Genomic DNA, 19,804 nt, shown 5'->3' with positions numbered 1-19,804 from the left:
AACTAACAACAACAAAAACTCGACACATTCGTCTCAATCGTATGTTTTCCGTCTGAAGCACGTATTTCTAGCGTGTGCTCTGAAGAAGGGACATTTCCCGAAACGTCGCCTATCACACACGTTCCCTTTAAAGGCAATGCTAATTGCAGAATGTGTTGATTTTTTTGGTACATATTCTTAGGTTTTTTCGGTAAAGTCACGTAGGTAAAAAAATGAAAATGAATAAAAGTAAAATAAAATAAAAATCACGACGTTTCGGAGGCAACACAAGCTTCCGTCTTCAGGTGGAACCGTCACAGCACGATAGCTGATAGGTGCCCAGCTTGGTGAAGTATGGTCACCGAACAATCCCCGTGACCCGCGTGGAGACCCTCATCCAACAGTGGTTTCACGTATACGATGGGAGTATACTTTAGAAACCAGTCCCTCCAGAAAAACGCGATTATGCGATCGCAAGATTCCACGCAAAATCAGCCAAAGTCCGCATATTTATGCGGGGGGCGCGTTTTTTCAAATACGCCGCACTTTCGCCGCATAAATTGCAGATTTCCGCGCGCAAAATATGCGGGCCTGCATGATTTCATAATCCCCGCATTTTCGTTGCAAAAAGTCACATTTATCTTAGCAGAAAGTTGAAAAATGTTGCGTTTACTTCACACAAGCGCAGCCATTTCCCCTGTTGCCATGGGAACGTTATGAAGTGTTAGAGGCTACGTAGTTAGTTTTATTCAGGAGTTTATGAAACTTTACAGTTGTAAGATTGCACTTTTTTGTTAGTAGTATGTAAATTTACATTACTGTAAGACTGTACTGTTACTGTATTGCTTACGTTACTGTGCACTGAAAACACTTATTTTAACAGGAGATGTCTGTTTTGTATAGCTACCTCTGTAAAACAGGAAGCACACATTTTATTTTTTTATATTTTATTTATTCATTTTTACAGAAGTTGTAGCATATTCATTTTGTAAAGCTACAGAACTTGTTCGACTCAATGTTTTGTAAGTTTGAGCCATCTGTTTGTTAAGGTCTGAAATAAAACAAGATGAGAACTTAAATATTCCCAGCACTTTCTGTGATGTAGTATGCTTGCTTATCATAGGAAGTAATAAGAAATGACTCTTTACATTAAAGTAGTAGCCGAGTGAATAGGGTGTTGGGGGAATCACTTTTTTTCTCTTTTTCATCAAACCGCAGTTTTTGCAAGTTCCCGCAATTTTTGCAAGTTTCCGCAATTTAATCGCATAAAATTGCATAAATATCCCGCATATTCCATCGCATTTTTTAGGAAAACGTGCCGCAACATCAACGATTTTTGCCCGCAACAATCACCAAAAAACTCCGCGTTTTTCTGGAGGGACTGAGAAACATCATTCGCGGGCCATACAAAATTATCAAACTTGCCTGTTATATTTGGTCAAACATTTAATTAACTCACCCCTTAAATTTCGATTTAAAGCTTTCGTGACTGCAGGGATTCATCTTCTTGGTTCTTTCGGTAAAGTCACGTAGAAGGGAAGTAATAAAATAATAAAAATAAAACATAATAAAACAATTCTCACGACGTTTCGGCCACAACGCAAGCAGCCGTCCTCAGGTGAAGAATGAGACAATGCCAAGCTAGGAGCTTATATATAAGCTGCGTTGGAGGTGGAAGAGAGAGCGCCTTAACAAAAGAATGTGCATATGAAGAGGAATTTAGCATATTCATGGGAAATGCGTAGGAGGTGGGCGGGGGGGTTTCAAAGTCATATTATGCCCATGCATTATGCAGGATCAACAGCACCAAGGTGGGGTGCAGGGATTAGCAGTAACAGAGGAAAGGAATGTTAATGATATGTAGCTGCAGTTACTCAACAACCACGTAGAAAACTAAAGTATAAACTACATAAAAAACTAAAGTATAAATTGCATAGCACCATCAGTATACTTACTATACTCTACACTAAGCTGAGTTACTAACAGCAAGTATTAAATTATATACTGTATTGCTGTAAACCAACCTATACCTTATACATTTAATATAACACTATGTATTATTCTACCCACCCTAATGTGTGTCGAAATGGTTTATTACGTCCTTCCAATGATTGCTAAGCCAGGATCCATCTTCTCGGTTAAAATTGTCTCTGTGTTTGTATATGTGGATCGCCTCATGAACGAATCTCTCATGATAGCCAGATGGCTTGCAGAGAACCTCTGTCTTGGAGAAGTCAATATCATGTGAGCCCACTGAGTTGTAACAGTGATCTGCCACGGCTGAGGTGTTTGTCCTACCGTGTTTCAGGTCAGCTTTATGTTCACGGATGCGGTCTGAGACATGTCGCTTGGTTTCCCCAATGTAACTGCTACCACAGAGGCAACTTAGTTTGTAGACGCCAGGGTACTGTATGTCTGGAACCACATCTTTTACAGACGGTACCAGATCACGGATTTTATGTACTGTGTTGAATCGGACCTGGATCTTGTGTTTAATCAGGATTTTGGAGATCTTTTTTGTGACCCCAACAATGTAGGGTAAGGTGATGGTCTTGAAAGGTTCCTCAACAGGATCCTTCTTGATGGTTGGAGTGATGGCTTTGCGGATTGTGTAGTCGGAGTAACCATTAGCCTTAAGAGCTTGGCGTACGTGTTTGAGTTCACTGGCAATGTGTTCCTGGTCGGAGATGCATTGGGCTCTATGATATAGAGTCTTGATGAGGGAATTCTTCTGGGATGGATGGTGGTGGGAATCCGGTTTTAGATAAGCATCCGTGTGGGTGGCTTTCCTGTAGACAGAGTGGCTCATTGAACCATCAGGTCTCCTTTTGATTAGGACATCCAAAAAGGGTAGCTTGCCATCATTTTCGACTTCCATGGTGAATCTGATGGCTGGGTGTATGGAATTGATGTGGTCGAGAAATTGGTCTAGAGCAGGCCGGCCATGTGGCCAGATGACAAAAGTGTCGTCTACGTACCTCTTCCATAAGGTCGGGCGTAGAGTGGCAGTCTGGATGGCGTCCGTCTCAAATTTCTCCATGAAGATGTTGGCTACAACCGGAGATAGGGGGGAGCCCATTGGGGTGCCCTCAATTTGCTTGTAGAAGGTTCCATTCCAGGTGAAGTATGTATTGGTTAAGCAGTGTCTCACCAGGGGGGGTACCCCAGCATTCAGTCCTTGATGAACCAAGTCTTCAATGATTGCGATGGCTGGAACTGCTTCTCTTTGGCGAGGCGTGTGATGTTAACTGGTATTGATGATGTTGCTGCTACTCGCAACTGCTTTTCCAGGTTTGCTCCTAGATTTATTGAATTTCGAGTCCCGCCTGCGGTTGCCTTGGCAGGGCCACACCAAATGATTTCGTGGGCCTCATACGGCCCGCGGGCCGGACGTCCCCACCCCTGTTCTAGATGCATCTAGGGTTGCTGCAGTGGATGTTAATGGTGAGCAAACTAGACGACTTGCAAGCCAGACTCTCTCCGGCGTGGTAGTTAAAACAATGTACAGGTTTGTTGGTCAAATCCTCGCCACCTGTCCACCCATCAGTTTAAACAGGCGCAACACGTTCAATGGGCAAGTCGCGTTTGGTGGGGTAAAGGGGCCGTCCATAAATGACGTCACGCACCTAGGGTGGGGGGGAGGTCAGACATTTGTGACGATGTGTGACGAGGGGGGGGGGTTAGAGAAATGTGACGTCACATCAAAATGCGCAACTTTAAATAAATATAGACAACACGTTCTACTTAATTAAATATACTTTTTAATAAATGTTTTCTCTTAAAACAGTGCAGCGCCACATTAAATACGCACTACAATGACAATAGTTTAAAGCGATTTGAAGCATGTTTTTTTTTTGGGGGGGGGGGGGCAGAGCATTGTAACGTCATATTTGAGGGGGGAGGGGTTGATTTTTTGTGACGCCGTGTGATCACGAGGAAGGGGGTCAAAATCGTCCAAAATCGCGTGACGTCATTTATGGACGGCCCCAAAGTGCGGAGTCCTCCAACACCTTCCGTCCAAATACGTCTGACCAGCATGGAAGAGTAGGCCAAAGAACCCTCTATAGGGGCGCTCTCTCGAGCTCTCGAGTGGAGGCCCTTCTGCCAACAGTCTCGTGCGCAAGAAATTGCAAGGCTGCATTTTTACCTGTACATTTATCTTAACAGGAATTTAGCTATGTAATACTTTTACCCGTGGTAACACCACGAGGAGGGGAGAATAGGCAATGATATTATTCATGGAAAGAAAAAAATTAAACGGGTAATAAGCGACGATGTTTTTTTTACCCGTGGTACACCACGGGGAGGGGAGTAGAGTCAATGACATTATTTATGGGGAGATAAAAAAAGAGAAGGGAAATGAAATGGATGGCGGGATGGAACGTCTCAAAGACGGACAGAGAGGAGGGCACGGCTCAAGATGAGCAGCAAGAAGGAAAGAGGAGGAATGAGCCGAGACGATGTGAGCTGCACGGAGCGGCGTCTGTTTTCACAGGGGGCGGGGGGTGGTGGGGGACGAGGAGAGGATTCAGAGTGGGGGTGGCCACACGTTGTCACGTGATTTGCGGAAGACTTTAGTTAATTTAGATGTCTGTTTCAGAGATTTACAAAAATGCCATTAACACAATCACATTTTTATTGCTATTTAATTGGAAAATCAATTGCTCCATATGGGGCCGTGACATCACCATGGGATTTTTCGATTTAAAGCTTTCGTGACTGCAGGGATTCATCTTCTTGGTTCTTTCGGTAAAGTCACGTAGAAGGGAAGTAATAAAATAATAAAAATAAAACATAATAAAACAATTCTCACGACGTTTCGGCCACAACGCAAGCAGCCGTCCTCAGGTGAAAACCAGGTCCGTCGAGGCGACAGAGTCTGAATGAAACAGCACACGAGCTTGGAGCATATATATAAGCTGGGCGCATTGACAAAGGAATTTGCATATCAAATATGCTAAATTCCTTTTGATATGCAAATTCCTTTGTCAATGCGCCCAGCTTATATATATGCTCCAAGCTCGTGTGCTGTTTCATTCAGACTCTGTCGCCTCGACGGACCTGTTTTTCACCTGAGGACGGCTGCTTGCGTTGTGGCCGAAACGTCGTGAGAATTGTTTTATTATGTTTTATTTTTATTATTTTATTACTTCCCTTCTACGTGACTTTACCGAAAGAACCAAGAAGATCACCATGGGAATTATGGGATGGGCCACCACAGCGAATATGAAGCAAACACATATCAATGCACGTGGCTTTCCATAGGACGCTCATTGTACAAGGTGGCTTAGAACCGCTCATATCAAGCACCGTATTGAGAATGGCTGAATATTAAAAAAGTTTTTACTGCGAGATTTGGCCTGGAGTCGTGGCGCAGTGGTTCTGCGCTGCACTTTAGAGCCAACGAGCTGAGTTTTATTCCAGGCCACGGCTGGTATCAGTGGCGAGTGATATTTCGCCACTGGTCCTAGCCATAGACAACCCCCACTCCTCCACTAACCCATACAGAGCAGCGTGGTGAAGTATGGTCTAACAACACCCACGGCCAACACAGAGTGGGCGGGCCTTCATCCAGCAGTGGATTGACAAAGGGATGTCAATCGCTCTGAGAAATAAACAGATAATGCAATACTCATTTTGTGCCGCGCTGTGGCAGTGTGACACCAAATGACTTGACATTGAATTTAAATCGCAGAAGAACATGGTTTTTAGGTGAAGGAAAGTTTCATAATAACTCATATACCCAGGAAACCATACTGAGTCCAATGACTCTTTTTCAGATGAGTCCTGCATTGCGTGTTTTTATATTAAGCCCTTTTCAAACAATGAGTATCATATACATGTGGGAGGAAATTGGAGCGCCCGGAGAAAACTCACGCATGTGAGGGAGCATCTATGCAACTGGGACAGATGGAGATTCGTCTACACTTGCTCTATCGAATGCTCCTGCTAAGCCACGGTGTGGTACCTCCCCGCACACGGAAAGGGAATTCCCAAGATGTGTGTGATCTACCAATGCTTGCCTCCAGTGTGCGCCACCACCATGGGATGATGGACGGCCTGCCCCCTGGCATAGCAATGTGGAATTGACTCAGGGTCTCCAACGAAGATCGTGTTTAAGCATAGGGACTTAAAAGCTTTGAATCGTTTTTTTTAATTGGTGGCGGTTTTGGGGAATCCTTCATCCAGCAATGGATGGACCATGGCTGATGATTATTAATAATGATCCCTTATTTAATACAATCTGTATTCAGGATGGTTATATTCGGATGTTTGGCCAATTTCATATTCATTATTTTGCATTTGGCTTTGATCCAATGACTTGATTGAAGTACAGTAGATTATTTAATACCACTCGTATAATTACTGCTGAGGTTTTCGCGGTTGTGTTGTGTCGCGTCCCGACGTGATTTGTTTGGCACGCTGTCTGACGTTTCTCTCCATGTGCTGGGACCTTCCTCAGTTACTAAATTCCTGAAGAAGCAATCCAGCGCGTGTAGAAAAACGTCGGACATTATGCCAGACCACACACGATTCAACTCAAAAGTAAACAGGACAGAGTAATACAAAAATAATAATTCCCAATTCTATAGTGTGTCGTAACATGGCAAGCAAGCCATTACAAACCAATATATCAACACGACACATTTTTAAATATAACCGTAGTAAATAGAATAAATATAACCTAACCTGTATTTCAATTCTCAACACTTCCCTTAAAGCGATATGGCTGGCTGTGCCAATTATCTGTCAGATGAAACGACATTGACATTTATTGTGCAATGACTGTGCGTGATTGTGCGTGGGTACGTGTACGACCTGTACGAGCCATGGGTGCCGGTGTGTGTCAACGTGTAGTAGTGTCGACAAAGTCCACCTTGAACGGTCCAGCCATTCGCTGCGGACGTTGTGGCACTTTGTTATTTAAAGGAGGCAATTGGAAAAGCCCCTTTGCCAGCCTTACAGCCCCTTTATCTGTGTGTGTGTGTGTACTGGCTCAGCGTTGTGTGGGTGTGTTCCCGTGGCTATCAAATGAATTCCAGTCTCGCTGGTTGGGTGAGCATGTGTGGGGGAGGGACGGGAGAGCGAGAGAGAGAGGAGAGAGCCAAAGTTTTCTCATTTAAATTCTCTGGGTTTTTTTCTTGACTCTCTTGCACGGCGTGTCCGTTTTCAACACTGCCAAGCGGAGGCAGACGGCTTAACACAAAAAAGACTCGGCTCCCTCGCGGAAACTCGTTTTGTTTAGCAAACTAAATATAAAACAAACCCCTAAAGCAACTGAAGAAGCCATCTGCGGTTTATTCCTACCAAGCAGCTTCCTGTTAGTAAGGGTGTTTGCTTCCTGACCCATACGTGATTATACGTGCATCCTCCTAACTATTCTGCTGTTGTGTTTATAGCTTTGTACAGGTTGATACATTTATTTTATTTTCTTGCTATTTTCATGAACATATTCGTGCGTAGCCTATACACACTCAGTGCGTGTAACTAAATGAATTAGGATTGATTCGTTAAACAGAAGACTAGATGCAGTACTTTGCTATGTTCAAGAGGTGCCAAGAAAGAAGACAACTTTTCAACTGGACTACACTTTGCTTCAACTTGTAGGGAGAGTCGCCGAACGAACACCGCCAGGATTAATCAGCAAGCTGCGTGTCCCGGTCATTCTTAAACGAGGCTCCGAAAGCTCTCTTTTCTGATTGGCTGCTGCTGGAATAAAAAAAATGAATGTGAGCCACGGGAAACGAGTCAGAGATTGAGAGAGAGTTAGGGGGTGGTGGTGGTGGGGGGGGATAAAGACTCCCGACTTCAAGATTTAAAAACTCGAGGACGTTAAAGAGGAATTCTCACATTTGTTTCCAAGCAAAGTGGGAGAATGGCGCACCGTGCCGACGTGGGATTGCTGAGTGCACTCGTCAAGCCCGTCCCATGCAGGACACCCCAGGTGAGAAATTTGCTCAGCTAAAGTATTCCCTTGTGCTCGCTCGCCAACTGCTGTGTGACTACTCGTCGTGTTCTAACGGGGTTGAGAGCATCTTCTTGGTTCTTTCGGTAAAGTCACGTAGAAGGGAAGTAATAAAATAATAAAAATAAAACATAATAAAATTATTCTCAAGACGTTTCGGCCACAACGCAAGCAGCCATCCTCAGGTGAAGAACAGGTCTGTCAGAAAGAACTAAGAAGATGAATCCCTGCAGTCACGAAAGCTTTAAATCGGGTTGAGAGCAGTTGAAGGGATGGTGGGTGTATCAAACGTGCGTTTTGCTGAGGTCTAAGTATATGTCATTGCCGTGTTTGCCTTGTCTACGACGGATGGCAACGCGTTTCAGGAGCCTGAATGCCCGTGTCGAGATCCGCTAGCCGCGTGATGGGTTTCTTCAAGAGGGAGATATCTTTGTGTAGTTTTACCAATGATTCGGTGAAAGGGCCACGCTGGTTCATTGTTGTGGTACGGAGCTTGATGTTGCATGACCGCAGGCGCACTCCCCCGTGGGCTTGTCCTCAAATGTTCCATTCGTGAAGGAGATGTGTGTGCTGTTGATGGTTATTTCCACCAGTGTCATAGAGGAATGTCGGAGCCAGTATAATACCGTGTCAATCCATACGGGTTACCCGTATTGTTGTACAGGGAAATTGAGTTTGCAGGTTCATAGACTCCGTACAGCCGTTTCAATACGGGCAAAAAAAGTGTCTTTGTTTGTGTTTCTGTCTTGTGACGGGACTTTGTAGGATGAACGTTGGGATGTATCAGGGCACGGGGTGACCAATAAGGTCTGAATTGGTCTGTGATAATGTAGGCACTGCAAAGGGGTTGACATGTATGCAGCATGTATGTTATGTATGTTGAACTGATTTCGCACCATACATAGCCAACCGTGAGGTGCGACCTTTGGTGCCTCGAATGAGGAGTTTATCGTCATCGTGGTAATCGTTTATCATTCATCATCAACCAACAGCGGTGAACAATCGTCAAAACAGAAAAGGTAAAGGTGCAGCCCCGCAATTACTTGTTCACGCCACTGCTATAGGATGGGCCTCCACTACAGGGCCTGTAAGCAGATATTTAAAGTGTCAATTTATTTCTTTATTATGGATGTATTTTGTTGTGGTAACAAAAATAACTAACAGTCAAGAAGTTGCGAGTTCAAATCCTGGTGAGGGGTTGTCAACTTAGCCAATTGGTAAGTGGCACTTTAAGTCATCAGTGGTCATTTTATGGACACACTGTGCCCCCAACATGGAAATGTGGAATTTCCACCATGGCTCAGGGCTGCCCGTGCCAGAAGAGCACTGCCCCATCACTCTTGTGAATATAGACTCTGAATTTGACGTTATCTCCATTGTATGAATTGTTTATTTTTTTGTTCGCCTTAAAGCTATTGGTGCAAAAGCCTCATGTTAATTCTTACATGCTTTATTTCAGGTTATTAATTGATTGACATTGGACTCCTATTGAACTTTGACCTTAGATACCACCCGCTTTTATGGGGCTATGAGTTAAGTATTGTCACCTTTGTCCCAACGGAGCACTGTTAAAAGTTAAAGTGATTGGTGGTAAAGCTTTATTTTTTTAGTGGTCATAACTTGGTAACACTGCAGCAGTGTTTAACCAAATTAAAAGTGGAAGTTACAGAGCGAGAAAGAAAGAGGAACACATATTAGGGGACACAAAGATATAGTTATAACGTATTAAAATAAGTGCGCTCTGGAAGGACGCATTATATGACAAGGGATGATGGTCAGGAATAATGATGGAGTGGGAATGGGTTTGAGAGAATGCCCACCTGGGAGATGGAGCAATGAATTATGACATCGTAGGAATTAGGGAGATGGTGGTGGTATGGAGAGGCCTTCATCCACCGGTGGATTGACCATGATAGTGTTCTCATGTCATGATGTTCACAACACACAGTATTGGTCACAGTTACGGGCCATTATTAACGAGCAGAAGGAGATATTTGTGTGCGAGTTTAACAGTCTAAAGTGTCCCCATGCTTGAATGAGATTGGGGTAAGACTGCTAAATGCACTGAGCTCGTGGTGGAAATTGCACGTTGCTATCAGAGGCCAGTGTCACCAGATGGTAACTACTGTTAATGTCCCACAATTTGGAACTATTAGGATTTTGTTGACCCCAGAGAGACGGTGAACTTAATTGCCCTCCTGACCAGGATTTAACATTTTAAGCTTCCAATCTTGAGTCCAGCACTCTTAAGCAGTGCCACCTGGCCGTATTGTGGCATTGCCACAATGTATGACTGTTTTGTGCTTTCTGTCGCTGTATTGATTTTGTATCCACAATGAGGTCTTGATAAATAGACGTATACCTTGTACGTATGCGAAGGCATATGTATACATTTTCACATCGGTTTGGAATGTGATTTCAAAGTTCAAAGCAGCTGCAGTACAGTACTTGATTTCCCAAGGACAGTTATTATAAACAAGGGCCGGTCAAGGGGCACATTTAAAGTCAAGGGTGCTTCAAGAAACCTAAACAAACAAACTTTCATTATTTATTGATTATTTTTCTTGGTTCATTTTCTTTTTTTTTCGAATGAATAAAATCACTCTGATTTTATCCGATCCGGTCAGATTTCCCAATACAGTGGTTTGAGTCTTGTTAGGACCGTATGTGAATGGACGACTGCCTATGAATACGGGGAACGGTAGTGTAGTGGTTAGCGCGCTGCGCTACAAACCCAGCGACTCGCGTTCGATTCCCGCTCACGACAAACACCGGTGACGATTATTATTTGAACCGGTTATGGGGACCCCCCTCCTAGGTCGACTCAGCCTAAAATGAGTACCTGGTGCGATGTGTAAATATCGCCACTAGCAAGACAAAGGTGGGTGTGGTTCTGGCCACCCACCGCCTCGTGTGTTGTTCCGGCCTGCAGAGGTGCTCGCGAAAACAGCACTTTCCCAACAGTCTGCTAAGGCTTTATGGGGGGGGGGGGGGGGTCTTTGTTTTTTGCCTATGAATACCAGGTCTTGGAGGCTTGTGCTGCTTTTACACCTGGCCAGGAAGATGCTATTCATGCGATGTATGCTTGATTCCGTCTGTCTTTTGCCTCTACGTGTGGATGTTCTACGGGTACTTCAGTTTCCTCCCACATGCTAAACACTGAATAATGCAATTGGCCAGCCATTACAATGGAGCCCTCCTCCTGAAAACAAGAATTGAGACTCGGTGAGAATTTCCTGGCTAAGTAAAGGACGTACTTTAAAACAAAAATATACTATCGTAAAGTGTCTCTGCTAGAATTAAACATCTGGTAGCACCTATCTCTGGCAGTCCTGAGCTTGATAGTGGAAATTCCACATTTCTATGGTGGGCAGCAGTCTCGCTATTAATACCACCAATTCCCACTTCCCATAAAGTGGGTGTCCATTCTAGAGACCCTTATTGGGGTGTACATACCACAGTTAGGTTGCAATATTATACAGCTGGACACAAGAATGGGAGTCACTGGACCTGGCAAATGATTACTCATTATCACCCCAACACAACAGCAGCCCCCCTGGTTTCAACCTCCCCAGGACGGAGTGGGTCCACCCTCAACAGGTTCAGGACCAGTCATGGCCCAGGTCTCGCCAACCTCCACTGCTTTGGGCATAAGAGCTTCAAGTCCTGCTATGTGCCTGCGGGGTGGAGTGAACCATGCACCACATCCTCGAAGTCTGCCCAATCCACAAACTTAGTGGAGGCATGCTCGCCCTCAACACAGCAGGACCGGAAGCAACCGCTTGGCTTAGGGACTTTGGATTCGCTAAATAAATAAAATTGTATAGCCCTTGATTTGCGATTTGTGAGATTAAAGTACCGTACAGTTTTGCCAAAGGCTGATACGGTACATAAGTGCGGTTAATTGGCAATGATATCTGCCGTATCTCGATAAAGTATTTTTCCACTTTATCATCAGCCACTGTCTACCCACTGCTGGATTAAGGCCTCCACACACTCTCACGAGCCCTCACGGTCGTACGGCACCACAGTCCGTCCCACTCCTGCACGTGAACTGATCGAGTTTCTCCGTCTTCACGGAGGTGGTCATCTCGGGCGCACTCCTCTCCTTTGGCTGTCATTCTGTCACTCGCCTCGTCCATTGCTTGCCACGAATGAACCATAACGCCTCGCTGATCTCGTCAAGAGGCATAAACCACCACGCCAACTCCGGTCATCCTTGCAGCAGCGGCTTTTGGCTATTGCCATCAACAAAGACGGTCACCGCATCGCGCTCTTCCTTCCGATATTAGGAAGCCACTGGAGCTATGCACGTTTAAATCATCATCTCGATTGAAAAAAAAATTCAGAATTTATTTTTGTGTTTGGTTTGTCCTTATCCCACACCTACGATTATCACGGTTGGCTACGTACGGTGCGAAAGAAGTTTAACATATATACATCATGCTTTCTAGCGATATGTCCGTCCCACGCCCACGTAACAGTCGCTAATATGTGAGAATTTGCTGGCTACTGGTTCTGTGCTCCGTGCGTTATTATCTTTGGCCATGAATGCGATTCCAACCGTGCATCGCTTCGTGTCTCTCTGCACACTTGATTATTTTCTGTCACAACGCACTGTGTTTATTGTGGGCACATGCGCACGTGTATAGCTCCACTACTGGATGAGGACCTCTCCACAACGTGAGGGGGCCGTGGACTCTATTTGACCCCAGTACCTCACATCGCTGCTCAGTGCGGGTTGGTGAAGGTGTAAATGTAGATGTGGGAGCGGAGTACAGTCGGTGCCGGATGAAGCTAATGCGGGGCCTGTAGCATATGTTATAAAATGCCCTAAATAAATAAAAACTTAACTATTAAAACACATACATTTTAACTTGCATAATAAATTAATTGTATGTTTTCATTAGCTATACAGCCAGACAATATGACAAATCGCTCACCTTAAACACCCAGTCGTTCATACAATTTGAAGGCAGTATAGTACTATAGTAATAGAGCAAGTGCAGAATCACTGAACCGGAATTGACAGCTTGAAATAATTTAGCGCGGGGCCCTTGAAAGTGCGGTGCCCGTAGCATTTGTAGCTACTTTTGCTACTAGAATAATCCGGCACCGAGTACAGTACAACGATGTATTATGCTTGCCAGTATGGCAAGAAAGGGGTCGCATGTTGTAGCTGCTCACCCCGAGCCATCAATGCTCTGATAGTGGCATTGTGCTTGTGCTGTTCGCCTTTGGGCGTTCTCTGGTCTGACACTGGTGAGACCGGGCCCTAACGAAAGCTGTCTCTGGTGTAGACCAATCCGTTTTTTTGCCTGTTCACCACAAACACGTGTGGATAATGCGAACTTGATTCCTTGCAAAAGGTTTCTATTTGGTGTTTGAACATCTTAACACAATTTTTTTGCAAGAAAGGGTAAAACCTATTCTTTTTTTTATACTTTGATATTGGCAAAAAAGGTCCCATGCTGAACTACATCTCGTTTGCGCAGTGTTATCATCTTGCAGAATAACAACGTTACTCTATTTAGATTCTGATAGTTGCACACAGATTCGACTATTTGTGCCATATTTCGGCTATGAGAAACCCCTTTCGGAGCAATGATTAGAGTGTACAACAGTCCCTTTAATCAGCCAGTCCGTGCGAAATTGAAACTACGACGAAACATTTGTTATATATGTGTTGAAATGCATGGCGTTCTGTGTATTTGCGTGGTTGCTTATGTAAGCGTGTTCGTGTTTGTTTGCGTGTCTATACGAGTGCTTGCAAAATTTGATGTCGGAGTGTACGAATGTGCAGTTTCTCATGCTCATGTGCACAAACACAAGAGTCGCACCACAAAGGCGAAATCTTGCAATTGGTAGTCTCGCATTGTGTGCAGAAGCCCCCTCTATGCGCGCGGAAGCATTGTTCGTTCTGCAATCGTGAGTGCCGTTTGCACAAAACCAAAACAAAAATCCCGAACGAATCGTCACCGATGCACTGGCGCTAACCACAGTTCAGTGCTGAAACTGAAGTGTGAAATTATGTACCAAACGTAGAATTTGACATCGGGGAAATAATGAAATGGAATAGAATGTCAAGGGTAATAAGGGCTAACGACAACAATGCTTGAATTGTCTTGTCAAAGTGCCGCATTGCTCCGGTGAGTATTGGGTGGTGTATATTTATTTATTGGTGACCCAGATACAGTGGTGGAAATTCTACTTCAATGTGGCAAGAACCGAACGCATTGCCAGCCCAGGTTTTAATAACATCGTTGGTAGCGGCGGCTAGGGTTAAATTCTTAGGGCGATTGCTGCCAATGGGCATTAAAGGTTCCGTGAAATTTTTTTCCGCTGTCAATAAACTGTACATAGTGCCATTGTATTCATAATAATAATGATAATGCAAAGGTAAAGATGAAGGTCCGCAATTGTTTACTCAAGTCCCTCCTGGTAGAAGGGTCTCTAATCGAGGGAATTTTAGAGAGCCTCTCTCGATAGGTGTTTTGGCCTACTCTTCCATACTGGGTCAGGCTCTACATGGGACCTTCTGATCGACCAACTGTGGTGTGAACCCATCTGAACGTCGTGCCGTTGTAATAATAATGAACTCGAAGAGAGCTTAATGATCCTCTCCCATTAAATTAAAACTATCTACTACTGATGATATTGCCAAGTTATTTTGTGTACATATTACATGTATATGTACGCGTGAATGTGTGAGGAGCGGTGGTGCAGAGCTCCGCACACTGTACTACGAACCTGAGCGGTCCAAGTTCGATTCCCACTCGTGACCAATAACAGTGGCGCGTATTTGAACCGATCCTCGGGCCTCCCCTAGGTTTCCTCAGCCTTCAAGAAGTACCTGGTGCGGTGTGTAAACAAAAGCATTGGAGGCTGAGTCGACCGGTGTTGTCCACCCACCCCCTTGTGTGTCGTGCTGCCTTCATAGGTGCTCGCTAACAGCACTTGACCCTGATTAAGTCTACAGGGGAGATTTTTGTTGTTTTATGTGTGCGTGTGTTCGGAACACCCATGTGTTTCATGTGTCCGTACGTATGGGCTTGCGCGTGTGTTATGTGTGTGTATGTTGGCTGTTCAGCTTTTTCAAGGGCCCTATTGATCCCGAAAAACTTCAGCGTGGGACAAACTAAGCGCTTTTGTCTGCAACACGGATGTCGTGTCTTATGAGGGGTCTGGGAGGTGGGGGCCCCCCAATGGCATTGTGAGGCCATTCATTAAGGCCGTGCATGAGGATTTGAGGCTGCTTTTGGCAGGGCCCCGTGTGTTGCGGTGGAAACGTCGTTGCCCGTCGTCGCCTGCGTTCGGATGTAAACGACTTTGCCCGGTGTCCTGAAGAGAAAGTGGCGCGGAAGAGACGGGGTCGGCGATTTTGTTACGGAAATACGTCCGCAGGGTCGATGGGAATGCAATTGCGTTTGTAAGAGGAAAACTTATTTTCACGACGGCACAGATGGTGGTCGTGAGTTGTTAATGCCGCACGTATATATTGCGGTAACTGATATTCTCATACGTGCATTGTTAAAAATGTGATTGTGCTTATCGCTATTGGCAACCTTTAGTTGGCGGTGGAAATTCCACATTCCTATGGTAGGATCTGCAAGACCACTGGGAAACACAACTGTCATGTAACCATCGGCCCCAGAGGGATGGTGAGCTGCGCTAAGCCCAACTAGGAGTTGAACTCACAATCTTTAGACTGTGTGCTCTAATCACGGTGCCACCTGGCCAACAGCAATGCTAATGAATTAACTAACTAAAATCTCAACTTTTTATTGCACCAGGTAAAGTGCACTGAGCTATTTCGCTCTTTTTCATAAGTGACCTGGCCAAAAAATGTTATCTCAAAAAAGTGGATTGTCGTGTACATATTTATAGCATCCAAATACTTCAAACGCATGCATGTTGATTCTAAATTTTGGAAGGAAAAACTGGAGGACCCGGAGAAAAATCCACGCAACCACAGGGAGAACATACAAACTCCAAATATACAGGCGTCAGGGTCGGATTAAAGCCCACGACATCCTGTATACGAGGCGAGGTAGTTAATAATAATTTAGATTTAGATTTGTAAGTTGCATTTTATCCAAGGATCCCAATGCACCGTCTATTGGAAAGCAGGGGAGTAAGACAGAGTCAGTGATAAACGACCAAAACGATGGGGAAAAGGCCATTTTTAAAGAGGTGATTTTTCAGGGTAGATTTAAAAAGCTCTTAAGATTTTGATTGTCTTATTATCATAGTCTTGGAGTCCCATAGTCTTGGAGCTGCACTGGCAAAAGCCCGATCACCCCCAGGAACGGAGCCTTGACCTCGGAAGACTAAGAAGAAGGATGTCATTGGAGGTGTATAGAAGTGGATCAGTTCCTGTAAGTAATGTGAGGGCTAACCCATTGACAGCCTTGTAGGTCAATAGCAGGAACCTTATAATCGACTCGGTATTTGGTCGCAGTCTCCCTCCATCACCAAACCATGCTGACTACTATGTTTGAGTATAGTCACAAAGACAACAATTCCCCGTATAACCTTCATAGATTGTTGGGGCAAGTGCTGTTAAGAGGCCGTCACTGCACACGAGGGCTGAGAGGCCAGCACCACGCCTGGCCGCCTTTGTCTCCCCAGTGGAGATGTTTACACACTGCATCGTGCATCTGATACTCATTTGAGGCTGAGTCGACCCAGGGGAGGCCCTGGACCGGTTCAGATAATCGTCACCGGTATTGGCCATGAGCGGGAATCGAACCTGTCGTCGTTACGTCCGTAACGCAGCGCGCTAACCGCTATGCCACCGCTCCCCACAAGTATAGTCACATGACCCCCATCTCTGACACATCCAGCAGTGGATTGTACCTTTTTTCAAATTCTATTATGTATAAGTCTTCGCATATGATGCTTGTAATAGTAATTGTGCATCCAATCAACTGGATGGAGTTTGTATGACACGTTTAGGAGTTGCAAATTCACATTGCAGGTGTTGTGCTTTTTTCGGAGTGTAATATTGTCCTATTAAGTATATTTCATTTAATCTGTTGAATATTTTTTAATACAGACCGCTTACTCAGGCTTATGCTGTTTTTTTGGTTGTCTCAAATTCCCTCGCTGAAACCACTTTCATTATCTTGTGTTTTCACAAGAATCCGGTCCAATGTTGAGAGCAAGCTTCGGAATGCAAGCCTGGTGCGTTATCTCAGTAAAAAAATATTTAAATACACGGCTGAATTGCTTTCCTTAAGCCCCAAATTACACTTTTATTAATGGGGAAACAGTGTTGCAGTCATCTTCTTGGTTCTTTCGGTAAAGTCACGTAGAATGGAAATAATAAAAAAATAAAACATAATAAAATAATTATCACGACGTTTCGGCCACAACGCAAGCAGCCGTCCCCATTCTACGTGACTTTACCGAAAGAACCAATAAGATGAATCCCTGCAGTCACGAAAGCTTTAAATCGAAAAGTGTTGCAGTCCTCCGCTATGACTTTGTCATGATGTGTATAATGGTGATATAATGGTGCATGAACACGAACTGCTTGCTATGTCCCCTTGCTTCAGCGAGCGTTGGACTGTCCTCATCTCCATTGGCGGTCCTCCGCCACTGGTGGAAATTCCACATCGCTGCGTGGGCGTTTGCGGTGGTGCTGTGTCTCCCCTCCGTTGTGTGTTCGAGCTGCACCGAATGTTGTTGATGTCCACGTGCTGGGAGCTGAATTCTCCCGGCTCGCTCCCAACACAGTGGAGTGAAACGTCAAACAATGTTCAGAGCAACACGCAGTACAACCCGAAAAAGTAAACGCACGTATGTGTGTGTATGTTGAACTTCTTTTTGGGTCGTATGTAGCCAAACGTGCTAACTGGAGGTGCGGTGTTAGGTCTCGTTTAATGTTGTTCTTTTATCATGTGAACTTGAAATTCTAGAAACGCGATTTTGAAAAAGTATTATTTTACTTTGCAGAGGTCTTGCTTGCAAAAAGGGTAATATATCTCAGTGGTCTCACTAATTGCTAATTAATGCATGAAAACATGACATAATCTTACGTATTTTGTCACAAGGCTACGCTTGCAAAAAAAGTATCTGTAAGAAAAAAAAGAACATTCATATCAGAATAAATAGTTGTGATAATTCTATAAATAAACATGAACGCATTCGTTAATAACGACATCAATAATTGACGAATGTTTTAAGATTTGTTTGTTGTATAATTGCGTTCGTGCACTGCTGCCAACGTAGCAGCAGCAGCATGATAACCACACTATTTGTTTAGTATCTGTTGTGGGGCTAGAACGGCGGGTACAGTGGTTAACATGTTGTGGTATGAATTGGGCGATCTGAGTTCGATTCCACGGTTAACATCAGCGGCAAGAGTGATATCAGAACCAGCCCTGGGCCCACCCCACACCACCCCACACCACACCACACCACCCACCCAAGGCACCGCGCTCTTCACCAACACCTAACCCAGTGTGCTGGAGCCTGGAAAATAAACCCACACGAGAAACCCATAACTGACCTCCATTGGTGGATTCAATCAATTTTCCTCAATAAAGTGGGCATCGGCGCACGTGACAGCAGAACGGGAAGGGTTACCGGGGGTGCACGGAGCAAAAGGATTGAAAAAAGAAAGCCCCTTGCGACCTCGGCGGCTAACACCGACGGGGCAAAGTAAATTTCAATCACGCGCGGAAATAAAGTGCAGCCGCACGCATAGATTAGCTCGACAGCGTGAAGTAGTAAATATAAATGAATGAAATGAGCGAAAATTGAAGAGGCGCTTTTTATTTTTACATTTCGGATGTTTACGGGGAAGGCAAGTGCTGAGTAGGTGTGTCTTGCACACACCACGGACTGAGAATGAACTTGTCTATGAATGGCTTACAATATTTCAGTTCGTAGTAAGCGTCCTGTTTAAACTGAATACACGGATTTATTTTTCAAGTATGGGAAAGTGACCGATAAATGTTAGTACTGGAAATTCCTATGCGGTGGGGCATACTGGTAAATAAAAAAAACGATGTTCATGATTTTAGAGGCAGAACATTATTCGAATTTAAGAATCCTAACTCTATTTTAAAAAGCAATAAACAGCCAAGCCATATTTTTGCTTCTTAAAATTGTATGTTGCGTAAAACTATCTTGTATTTGTTTCTCTAAGACAGCATTTCTCACACGCCATTCCTTGGACTCCACGCCAACAGTCCAGGTTCTACTTTTTACCGGTCATCAGTTGCTTGCAGTCTATGATTGTAGCTGACCGCTCGTAAATTTTTAAATCACCTCTGACTGCACAGGATCTCATCAGATCTCGAAAGCTAAGCCGTTATGAGCCTGGACATGCTTGGATTGGTAACGTCCACGCACCTCAGGCGTTATAGGCTACGGAGCGATGTGTGGTGGGTTGCAAAGAGGGGTGCAACAGAAAACCCAATCTTAAGTCGGCATCTCTAACCGCAACACCATCCAACCAAATTAGGCTAAATATTCGGTCATATATTTTGACAATGTGTTGTTTGATATGGTCTAATTTAAAAGTTACTTTCACTGTACTCTCTGATCAGCACTCCCAGGCCAAGGTTGTGCTCTTTTGGTGATCGGAATTTTGTTAGCGTGGTACTCAAACTATGGAACGCCTTGCCACTTTAAATCAGGCGATCAGAGTCGGTAGATATATTTAACACGTAGGCTTTCGCAACCAATATCATCCATAATATATAAATGTGTCGTTAAACCCGTCACAGCCAACTAGTAAGTGTGCTGTACTAGTGACGAATTGGCACGTTCTGTTTACGTGATAACCCTTACTAGTTGGCTGTCGGGTGGTGGCGGGTTTAACAACACATTTATATATTTACGTGA

At 44.4% G+C, this 19,804-nt stretch overlaps 1 protein-coding gene across 1 annotated transcript in view; it reads left to right on the top strand.

The window, feature by feature from the left end:
- The first annotated feature begins 7,131 nt into the window (after positions 1-7,131).
- The window catches only part of LOC133354458 (rap guanine nucleotide exchange factor 2-like), a 221,226-nt gene continuing 208,553 nt past the window's right edge, over positions 7,132-19,804 (top strand). Inside the window, 1 exon segment of the mRNA XM_061571308.1 lies at positions 7,132-7,924. Coding sequence (XP_061427292.1) covers positions 7,856-7,924 — 69 coding nt within the window. The 5' untranslated portion in view covers positions 7,132-7,855.

The sequence above is a fragment of the Lethenteron reissneri genome, chromosome 47, assembly GCF_015708825.2.
Source record: "Lethenteron reissneri isolate LAM-NWPU_2019-01 chromosome 47, ASM1570882v1, whole genome shotgun sequence".
NCBI classification, from domain to species: Eukaryota; Metazoa; Chordata; class Hyperoartia; order Petromyzontiformes; family Petromyzontidae; genus Lethenteron; species Lethenteron reissneri.
The sequence above is the reverse complement of the archived record's forward strand: the minus strand, read 5'-3'. Positions and strand labels throughout refer to the sequence as shown.